Source organism: Drosophila erecta, unplaced genomic scaffold (assembly GCF_003286155.1).
Source record: "Drosophila erecta strain 14021-0224.00,06,07 unplaced genomic scaffold, DereRS2 tig00000021-arrow-pilon, whole genome shotgun sequence".
Classification (NCBI taxonomy): Eukaryota; Metazoa; Arthropoda; class Insecta; order Diptera; family Drosophilidae; genus Drosophila; species Drosophila erecta.
The window spans coordinates 24,893,873-24,905,961 of NW_020825198.1; the positions used below are offsets into that span (position 1 = coordinate 24,893,873).

Here is a 12,089-nt window from a genome sequence, read left to right on the forward strand (position 1 = left end):
TTGCAACCAACGAGCGAGAGCTTCTCGCCATAGTTTGGGCGCTTAACAACCCTCGTAATTACATATACGGTGTAAACGAATTACGCGTCTACTCCGACCACCAACCACTCACTTTCGCCATCTCGGACAAAACTCCTAATGCGAAGCTAAAACGTTGGAATGGAATTATCGAAGACTATGGGGCGAAACTTATTTACACGCCAGGAAAAGAAAACCTCGTAGCAGACGCGTTATCTCGTCAGAACGTAAACGCATTAAAAGACACATACGAGTCAGACGTATTATCTCGCCAAAGCAAAAGGGTTTGTAAAGACATATACGAGTCGGACGCAGCCAAAATACATAGCGAAGAATCACTGACCTATACCATCGACACAACAGACAAACCAATTAATTGTTTCAGGAATCAGATCATTATAGAAGAGGGTTCAAATTCTGCAGTGAGTAACCTTATTCTCTTTAAAAACAAAATGAGGCACGTAATAAGATTTTCCGACCGGGAAACCTTATAAACACCATTAAAGATGTGGTGAATGCGGGAGTCGTTAACGCAATACATTGCACACTTCCAATCCTAGCATTTATTCAACACACACTAGTAGAAGCATTCCCAAATACCACATTTAGATATTCAAAACATGTGGTGCAAGATATTACAGACAAAAACGGAACAAAGGGAAATCGCCACAGCCGAACACAATAGATCCCATCGCGCAGCCCAAGAAAATGTCAAACAGATCTTGCGAGACTACTTCTTCCCAAAAATACTTCGCCTAACAACGGAAACGGCATCTAACTGCAAGATCTGTTCTATGGCCAAGTATAGTCGACACCCCAATAAACATCAAATCGGACAGACGCCAATTCCCTCTTATGCTGGAGAAATACTCCACATCGATATATTCTCAACAGATGGGACCCTCTTCCTCACGTGTGTCGACAAATTTTCAAAATTCGCTATTGTACAGGCAATCGCATCAAGGGCAATCGTGGATGTAAAGTCACCAATATAAAATATAGCCAACTTTTTTCCAAACATAAAAACCATCTATTGCGACAACGAAAGGTCACTGAATTCAGAAACTATTAAATCATTCCTCCTCAACAATTTTAACATTTCTATAGCAAACGCACCACCTTTACATTTGGTAACGGACAAAAAACCAATAGAAATAATACACTAAACACCAGTAGAATTCGAGAAAAAAATCAGCGAGAAAATTCAACAAGCACAGAATAAGAGCTTGGAAACATGCAATATAGAGAGGACAGATAAAAATTACCAAGTAGGCGATAAAGTTTTCCTAAAGTCAAACAAGCGCTTGGGAAACAAACTTTCGCCGCTTTGCTCTGAACAAACCATCGAAGCAGACCTGGGAACCACGGTTCTCATTAAGGGGAGGGTGGTCCATAAGGACAATCTACGCTAAACACTCCAGCGAGATTATTGACCTTTTCCCATATTCTTTTTAGGCTGCGAAATTATCTTTTAGTCCTCGTACTTACGACCGCTAGAACGAACGCGACAATAGGACTCAATGACTACACGAACGCGGACTACATCGAAATAGAAGATGGCGAAATTGTCATCTGGGATTCTTACGGATACCTACAGCACTCGACGAACATGACGACTTATGAAGACTACGCTGACCAGACAGAAACGATGACGAGGACATTTACGGACGACCACAGGACAACGGTTATAATGACGGACCTGACGCATATTCGCAAGTTGATCACAACCTTAAAATTTCACCATAAAAATACTAGGCGCATTAATTTAATCGGAACTGCACTAAAAGTTATCGCCGGCAACAGCGATACTGGACGACTCTGATATTGGCGAATTGAAAGACAGACAGCCTACTGACATTAGCGTAATAGAATTATTAGAAGTATCTAGCATTAATGTTTTTCAAAATTCTGAAATTTTACATTTTCTCATTAAATTTCCTAGTCCTAAGCTTAGGTGTAAAAAGATAACTGTCTTCCCAGTTCAGCGCCATAAGGGAATCCTAGACTTCGAAAGAGGAAACCTGGATGACCGACACGAAACATCAACATCGGCCAATGCAGGACGACAGTCGGTGCGACCTTCTGCAGGGAGCTCCAAAACGGCACCTGCGCCCAGCAGATAATTTTCGGAGCTATTGCGCACTGCTCCACGCTTCCGGGTCACTTGGATCCAATCACCATAGTTGACCACGGCACGCTGACCATAAACGACGCCAATATGACCGTAACCGACGGTCAAGGACGAGAACAAAAGGTATCAGGTATCACCTGGTAACCTATTCCGATAGAGTAGCACTCAATGGAACCTGGTTCATCAACCACCTGGGAAACTCGACGAAGAATCCCGCTGTCTCGGCCATGGCCACGGTCAACATCACGTCCCACCAGAACCGGCTGAGTCTCTCATTTCTCCACGAGTTAAGTTTGAGGAACCTTCACCACATCGGGACCCTCAGAGAGGAACTCACTTCAGGCTGCCTCCTCAGCAACTCACTCGCCGTACTCATCGCCTTCCTACTGTGCTCTACTCGCACTCTGGCTCGGATACCATAACCTGAAGGCCAGGAGGCGAACAAAACAGGGAACTGGCACTGATGTGGAGCTAGCAAGTCACCCGGACGGCGACCACTTGAAAGGGGGAGAAGTTAGCACAAGCGGTTCTTACGGAAAGATACCGCTGAATTGCAGGCCACCATATCGGATGGCTTACACGCGCATCGGAAGAACTGCTGATCGCGCATTCCAAGGGCAATTGCCCGGAGCCCGGTCAGAGCGGAATGCTGACCTGGAAAATGGGTAGCACTTTAAGTTAGTCTAAAATTGTACTCCGGGGTTTAACAGCCTCGATAATCTGAATTAAACCCTCGCCCTAACGGGAGAACGGGGAATAAAGTTATCAAATTATTAACCAACCGAGTGATTTATTAATTTATATATACTTTATATTATATGTTACAAACTTTTCAATTAATCTAGTATACCCTTTTACTCTACGAGTAACGGTTATAATAATGAAACAGAAACCTTGAAGTCCAGAAGTAGCGTCATACGGGTCAGTAACAACTCCACTAATCTCGACTTAATAAGTCGTATTTACCATATATGATGTTATCCAATTTAAAAAGGACCTTTCCAAGCTTGGAAAGTTTGGCCCGCAAAGCGAAATGACAAACTTTGTCAAAGGCTTTAACGAAATCTGTGTACACCGTATCAACCTGACAAAAAAGCTTCAAAGGCATGCATACAGTGCTCAGAGAAGTTGGCTAGGTTGGTAGTAGTTGAGCGCCCAGGCATAAGCCCATGTTGATTGGGATCGATACAGGCATGAATCAGGAAGGATAATTTTTTACAAACTATCCTTTCAAAAAGCTTAGTAATATTGCTGATTTTTGTAATTTGTCTCTAGTTGGAGACAGCAGTTTTACTACCATTTTTGTGAATCGGCATGATCTTAGAAATTTTCCATCTATGAATAAATATACCCTTAGATAATGATGACGAAAAAATGTCGGACTTAGAGGAATCATTAAAATGCAGTAATATCTAACGACCCAATATTGAAGATCTCCGGAATATTGTCTAAAATGTTTTGGTTATTCCAGGCAATAGCCGACTCAAAGTTATTATAAAAATAGGAAGCAATTAGGTTAGAGATGCCAAGATCAGAGTTTGCTAAAATGTTGCCATATGTCATAGCAGAAGGTATTGACAAAAATTTCTTTTTGGAATCAATAAAGCGCCAGAATTTGTAGGGGTTCCTCTTGATGCTACTTTCAACATCAGAGATATACTGATTATTTAAAAACTTATTCAGGAGCTAAAATTCGCATTTTTGTTGTCTTTACCTTTCCCCATCAACTAGATTACCCCATTGGATAACCTATTATAAAATTTGTTTCTAATATTTTTTAACTTCTGAAGGTCTATTGTGTACCTGTAAGAACGTCGCACCTTGGTTGAAGTATAGCGTTAGAAGTCGATCTGAGTTGTTATAGTTAATTTCAAGGCAAGCATTCGGTAGTATGAAAACCCAATCTATTTTTCCAATTTAATTTTAGTTTGCAGTACTTAACACAATTTCAGTAACAGTAAGTTTAGCGAGAGCAATTGAGGAGTTAAGAACAAAACTGGTAGGAATAAAAATCATAAAATAAATACTATAAAATCATAAATAACAATAATTTCATAAGATTTCATAATTTCATGTAAGTTGCTAGGAACCACGGATGAGGAACGCCAATCAAATGTCCATACAACAGAGCCTACATTAAAATCACCCGCCACAAATGAGCCATCGGAGTCCTCCATGTTGGCATTAATATGGGAGATATTATCCATGTGGGCCTGATAAAAAGCAGCGTCGCTTCCAGGGGGTATATCAGAAGCTATAATAAACCATTTCCCGCCCGTGCTAGATATACATACCGCCAACTGATCCAAAATAGAATCATCCCTGAAGAGTTTACAACAAGTATTACAACAAGTACGGCGAACAGCCCCCAACTCTTGCGCAATGCTTTCTACTATAGTCTCTATCAATACTTCGAAAAGATTCAGTCAAAAAATTCTGCCGAGTTTAAGTTAGTGTTAAGCCAGGTTTCAACCAATATTATGACAACCTAATCGCTGTTCAGGAAGACTTTAGCTCTGTCTTAGTTCTCATGCCAGCTGTGTTTTATAAATATAATTTAAAGCTTTTAATTTCCGTTGGTGTTGTTGTGGATGAAATAGCATCCGATTCGAAGATGGAAAGCGCTATTCCAATATACGCGCTAAGCCTAAGCTCTTTGCAGTTTAGAGCGGAAGATATTAGCATTAAATGTTGATGAGACTCCACCAACGAAACAGCTTGAAGCGAAGGGAGCTTAATCGAAAGCGCGGATCCACAGAGAGCGGTGAGAGCATTGCTATTCACATGGTACACATGAGACCAACCTAAAGAGAGCGCTGTGTGGGAGGGCCACAGCTTTAAATTGCATACAAAAGCCATCCATGGCAGACAGCAAAGCCGTATGTTTTTTTGTAGAAACGAAGTTTAAAGAAGGATGCATCGAGAACAAAGCTGTTCTATCCCTTCAAAGCTGGGATAAATGACATCTGACTTTGGAATAAGACGAAAGACAGACGGCCAAACCCTTATCGTTGAAATTGTTATTGGAAATGAAGCGGTTATCCGAAAAGAAGAGAACTTTGATCCAAAGTAGGAGGCGTCATTGCCAGTGACGCCGGTTACTGGGTGTTTTTTGGTGGCCCCTTGCGCCTTCAGGAAAATGAACAACCGTCCAGTCAACAAGGTGCTTCTCCTTAAGGATGCTTCTCACTCTAACCGATTGCGGGCAAAACTCATTATTGAAGACAGATTGATAATGCTGCTCAGGAACTCCAAATTTAAAGTTGATAAACTTCAAAGTTTTTAAATCCACATTTTTTGTAGGCAAAGGATTGCAAGTAATTAAGTCAACCTTAATTTTCAATTTATCTGCGTATAATTTAGAAACTGTCACCGGCTTTGTAAATACCGTAAAATTGTCAAAATGCAGGACATCAAATTAGTCAAAAGAAGGCGCCAACCCAGTAAAATGCCTTATACTTTTGTTAGGCCGTTCATGAACCACCTTGTAACGAACTATGGGCTCATGATCCAATATGGGACGGGCTGGTGATGTATTGTGGTTGCTATTGGATTAGTATGTTTCTTTAACTTTTTCTCATGGTTCACGTTGACGTTAACCGCTGCTAGACGCGGCTCATGGGAGGCGATTTCAAATTTAGAAGATTTAGATAAAGACTTTTTAGTTGTAGTATTTCATCCATCAACTAAGCAGTCTTTGTGTGCAAATCATTGCTCACTCTACACATTTTATAGTGTCTTAATTTTATAGTGTCTTCTGGGAAATCAACACAAACCGTATGAAAAGTGCGACGACTGAGCGACAATTAATGTAACGGTTTGAAGGCTCGAAATTGGTAGCAGTAACTGCGACATTGCACTCAGAACACGAATGAAGAGTCATATCGGAATAGAAAACGGGTCTGCTCGCAACGAATGCTGATCAGAGACTGACTGATCTTTCCAACATGACCTTAGCTTTATACTGTTTGTTGCTGTTTTGAATTCAGCTAACAGGGTGGTTTTCGGCTTTACCCAACTTGTCAGTTCACGCTCACTGTTGAATTTCTGAAAGTCGTTCCAAAACATTAAAGGCGATATGTATTCAAACTCTTTCACCCACACTTCTATGGACAAATTGTCTTCGCCACTAAACGATCGAACCTCTATATTCGAAAGTTTACAGCGAAATTAATTTAAGACGGTTCTGATCACCTTTGTCACTTCGCACACTGATTTTGTCAGCCTCGTCATGATTTTATTTGCTTGCCATTTTCATCCCCGTCGCTTTCGTCTTCGTCGTTTTCCTCGCGAAAATCAGTTTAAGCTACCAATGAATCTTTTTTCATTGTTTCATAACATGTGTTTTCCCATACCTTATTAGTTTTTTGCGTCGAAATTATTTTTGTATATTATTTCTGTTGCCCTCCTTTTCAAATACGAACTTTTGTTTGTTTGTTCTTCTCACCTCGGATCATATCGCGATTATCTTCGTCGTGAATTTTTTTATATTTTTTTCTACAAGCCTACAAAACAAAAATGTTTTTTCCGCGTAGGTGGATATAACCGTATACCCCAATAAAAAAACAACGAAAACCCGGTAACTTAAATACCAGGTTAGACTACATTTGAATATTAAATTTATTTCTTCTATCGCAGCCTGACTGTTTTTTAAAAATCAAATTATCAATGTAAAAAGTTGTTTAGTGCCTATATTTAAAATGATGTGTATAAGAATGGTATTTGCCTATAATGTTAATAAAATTATTATGCTGGTAAATGAATATTTAGATACCTAACTCTCCAAAGTTTCTATCAAGTGATCAAATATAGGTCATTTTATGTACGTTAATAATATATATATATATATATATATATATATATATATATATGCACACACACACACTATTTACTTAGTTACCTGGAAATACCATTTCTATATATTCTGCGAACTATGTTAGACTGGGTATGCATAGACACAACTCTTACAGTAATGGAATGGATAAAAATGGAAGACATTTTCCAGTCGGTATTTATTGTACGCTGCTATAGGCAAATGGATACAGATTTCCCCGTTCTACGAGGTGAACCGAAAGCTTTGTATTCAAAACTCCTAATTGGTGGAACAATTATATTAATTCTCATTGCCCTGATATGGAGTCCACTGTTCCTATTTGCACTAGTTGGAACAGTTGGTAAGCCTAATATACCACGAAAGGCTGATATAGCAGTAAAAATAAATCATTATGAACCAATATATGTATCTCAAAGCAATTCCGACATCCTTCAATTTTCAAACGCAGATTTTCAAAAGTTAACTAACCGTATAATTTTGAACAACTATGCATCGGACTCTATGATGCTTTATGACGCGGTTGATGTTACCGCTATTAAATTTTATGAAAACTCCATATCTCTATGGAATATGCCGCCACCTGATAAAGAACGTTTATTACATGATTTAAAAAATGGTGAGTTTAAAAAAAAAAACGTCAAATAATTATAATTTTAATTATACAAATCTAAAATATTTAGGTGCAAAATTGGAAATACACCTAACTCTTACCTTAAAATGTAATTTGACACCAGAAGCTGTAATCTATGAAACTACTTATGCACTAACGGAGAACAAAGTACAAACAAGGGATAAGCTAATTAGACTTATGTCTGCCAATTTTACCAATGAGCATGTTATTGTACCGAACATTTTACCAAAGTTTCTCACTATTCAAAGACAACAAGCTAATGCTAAATTTATAAAGGACTATGATGGTATGTACTCAACTCTTCCAACATTCACAAATGCCATAACCTTTTTTTAAAATATTTTGTTACCCCTTATTCGTCTGTCTGTTCGTATGGACGACGCTCAGCAAGAAGTTGAAATTAAGCATGTAGTTTCAATTGACGTCTGCTATGCAAGTTAGACTCAGAACGCTCACACTTCATAAAAATGTATTGTTTTTTTATTTTTTTACTTTTCTTGTAAACTTTTTATCGACTGTAATGTCCACAAACTGCAAAAAGCTTTATCGCCCACCAACGCTGAAAAATGCCAAGGTTCGTTGGCAACAAAAATTTCATCGACCAATAAATTGAGTATTTTATAGAAAATGGGTGGGGAGTCGCAGCATCTAAAATTGATTTGTTGTAAATTTGCCAACTTTGGAAACAGAATTATGCTCCACAGCACTACCAGAGCAACCTCAATCTCCCGTGTACCCTCGCGCTTGCACTTTTGGTCTCTCTTGTCATTCGCTTTTGTAACCTATGCATACACTTCTAAAATACATTAAATTTGAAAATCATAACAAGTATAATCGTCTTTTAATTATAAAAAAAAACACTTTGTGATCCCGATGTGATCTGTGCATAGAGAATACCTACTGATTTTTTAAAGCTTGAAATTTTATATGTGCAACAAAACTTTTCTGTAACATTTGAAACATTCTGGAAACGTTCCCCTTTTGCAAACAGGTTGACATTTTTAAAACGCAAAACGACTGCAATGTATAATAGAGTGGAACGTTTGACGGACACCTTATCAAGCCAACATCAATTTTGTGACACAAGTGCGTTCTTCATGTGAGGTTGGAGCTGATTGATGAGCGTAAAAAAACTGACCCGAAAAAAACTTAAAAAATGTGACAGTTTTGGGCATTAGAGTGGGTGTGCCAAAAAGTTTTTAGGCAAATCTATAGAAATTTTCAAGGCATATAAAAAAATGAAAAAATATCACATTTTTTTAAAGTGTGGGCGTAACAGTTTTGGGTTTTAGAGTGGGCGTGGCAACATCACTTAACAAACTTTTACTGCGTCTGTGTATGTGTCTGGAATCGGCGTGCCTAATCTCAACTTTCTAACTTTTATAGTTCCTGAGATCTCGACGTTCATACGGACGGATAGACAGACGACCACACGGACAGACGGACATTTCCAGATCGATTTCCAGATCTGTAGTATCGGTAAAAATTGGGAAAAAAATAATAAAATTAAAGTAAACTTACAAATTTTTTAAAAGTGACATGACAGTTTTAAGCGGTTTGTTGGCGTTAGAGTGGGCATGGTAACATTTAAAAACAAACTTGCATTGCGTCTATGTCTCTGGAAGCTGCTTGCTTAATCTTAACATTATTGCTTTTATAGTTCCTTAGATCAAGGCGTTCATACAGAGGGACAGACGGACGGACAGACGGACATGGCCAGATTGACTCTGCTATTGATCCTGATCAATAATATAAAGAACTGTCATCCATTTAGTATCTCCGGCAGATAAGAACTACGTTAATAGGTTGGTCTCCCTAGTCCAGGTTTTATCCATGTGGGGTGACTTCTTACTATGATTATGGTGGAGGGCGTGACTTAACCACTTTTGGTAAGCACTGGCCCTTTGGCTCAGCGAGAATGACTTATACTGAACAAATTTATTTTACGGCGAAGTGCCGGAGTTGCTATTCTTTATTCTTAAAGTGCTTGCTTAGGACTGAATACAGAGAAATGGGAAAATATGAATTTTCCCTAGCTCCAATGCATCACGCCATGAATTCATGGTCGGCAAGCCTCAGCATTTATTCAGCGCTGTCCGTTCTTAGCGCGGAGCCCTGAACTTGATTTGGGCGCATCAGCATTTTAGAAAGATCTACTTAGTTGCTAGGGCAAACATATTACTAGTTGTTAACTAGCCACCCTCTAGGTTCTATGTCCGTTCTCGGTCGTACCAATCTTTACAATCGCTCGCTGTATTTCAGCGGAGGCTCACCTTCTCCTTAAGGAAAACATTCAGCAACGCTCCAGCCACGAACCAATCCGCCGTTCGTGCTAACGCGTGCTGTTGCCTCGTTAATGATGACCGTTATCTCCCTAAGGTGGCTTGGTTGAGTATGGCATTGGGACGTGTTTCCTGCGTGTAGTGAACGGGCGCAGGTTTCGCGATTGGACCGCTCGCAAAAGGTATTGTGCGTGGTCTCCGTGCATTCCGTGACTGCCCAGGTGTCCGCTTCGCACTCTGCCAACGTGCCCTCGTCAAGCCGTAGGATTTCCTGATGATGCGATACCGGGTAGACGGAGACTTTCTTACATCTGAATCTAACTCTGGGATAAGCTATTAAGACATGAATTATATCATCGGACTGAAGGACCCTAATTTTTGTGGCTTCTAGTAAACTAACTACTGGAATATTTTCTTAAATAATTGGTTTCAAATCGGGATGGTCCAGAAGTGTAGGATTTATTGTGCTTGCTCTGGCCAAAGTTACAGTGAGGATTAAATTTTGAATCTCTGTTGTCAGCATTCTATTTCTTGCTAGAAGTGTCTCATACAGATGTGGAGTATCAACACAATCGTTCTTGCGGACTCTGATAATATTATTTATAGTGCCAGTTAGTATATTTATTTTTTTCTGAGTTTCTGAGTTAATTGTGATTGCCTTGACTTCGATTCTACCAGCTGTCATCCTAATTTTCAAAAAGTCTGAGGCGTCGGGTGTGCCCGCGACCACTTTAAGTGCTGTTCCCAAAAACCTTCTCGCAATTCCATGGTGTACTTAGATAACGGACAACAAAGTTTTCAGGTGCCCTATGTCAACATCTAATAATTTGCGCATATGCGACTGCGGAAAATGCTGGGACAACTTCTCTGTCTCTTCTATCATATCCGTGAACTCGGAAAGATTGCTCGAGTCGTTCGAGCACCAGCACATCTCCGTCTACGACCGGGATTTAGTTGGCCTGGGAAAAGTCGATAATCTTTGCATTTGTCACTGGTAAGGTGATGTGTGCTATGAGGGTGAACCTATAATCCAAACGTAGAGTGAGACGACTTAATTTCACGTTTCTCTGGCTTTCTATTTAATTATGATTTGGGAAACCTATTTGGGTTTGTCCTTATGGACCCCCTGTCCTTTATAAGAAAAGACGTTCCTAGGTCTGCTGGCACTTCTTGTTCCGTGCATAGTGGGGTTACTTATTCCCTAACCGTTTATTGTTCTTGACAAATACTTCTTCTCCTACCTCAAAAACACGGTACTGTGAAACCGTTCCACCTGACCATTTGGTGAGCTGTGTAGTGGGGCCGCGTTCACGATATTAATTTTGGTAGTTATTTCTTAGTAGAGAGGTGAATTGATGGAATTGAAGGCGGCTTCATTGTCCAATTATTTTGATTTTTGGGAACAAGTTTACTAGAAGCAAAGGCCCTATGATATCCACTATCGTTCTGGATTGCACCGGTAATACCACTGCGAGTTTAGAGAACTTGTGACACGTTACACGTCTTATCTGTCAAAAAAATGTCAATGTGTAACATCTCGCCAGTGTAACTAGATATGGACGTTTCCACAAACTCTTGCTTTTTTGGGTGCCTGTCAAACTTGGCCTAAGACCCGTACTACTTAGACCCTGCAATTTACAACCACCTCTTTCGATAAGCTGCTTATTTTCCGGGAAGTAATAGTCACGGAGGATTTGCTAGACGTTTTCCTGAGCTGCCCTGTGCGCCCTATTGTGTTCTGCAGTGATAATTTCGAATTATTCGCTTCTATTGTGGGCAAGTCGCAGTGTGTCGCGTTCACTTCTTCAGGGTTCACGACCTCTTTAAGCATTTTTAGAATATTGCTCTTGTCATGGCGGGTTTTTCTACGAAATAACACTAAGCTTCGTTTACGTTGGATACGTGCTTCTTATGGAACAATCTGATTTCTGAAGCAGTTTAATGGTTGCTCTGTCGTTTCGACCGTGTAGTTCAGCGAAAGCGCACTGTGAACAGTCGCAGCGTCAGACTGAGGCTCTCTTTGTAAGGCATTAATATTCTACTTGGAAAGAGCGTCGGCCACCTGATTTTCTCCACCCGGCTTGTAGTGGATTTTTGCGTTATGACCGTCGATATACGCTTTACATCTTTTTATCTTCGGAAACGGATTCCGATCAGACACCGTATATGCCAAAGGTTGGTGGTCTGTATAAA

General features: G+C 39.8%; 1 protein-coding gene across 1 annotated transcript in view; it reads left to right on the plus strand.

Moving 5' to 3' along the window:
* Window positions 1-12,089, plus strand: part of LOC26526594 (piezo-type mechanosensitive ion channel component) — a gene marked incomplete at its 3' end in the record, with an annotated part of 53,981 nt that overhangs the window by 24,232 nt on the left and 17,660 nt on the right. The window contains exons 5-6 of the mRNA XM_026976418.1: window positions 7,046-7,599; window positions 7,664-7,900. Coding sequence (XP_026832219.1) covers window positions 7,046-7,599; window positions 7,664-7,900 — 791 coding nt within the window. The remainder of the gene's footprint in view (window positions 1-7,045; window positions 7,600-7,663; window positions 7,901-12,089) is intronic.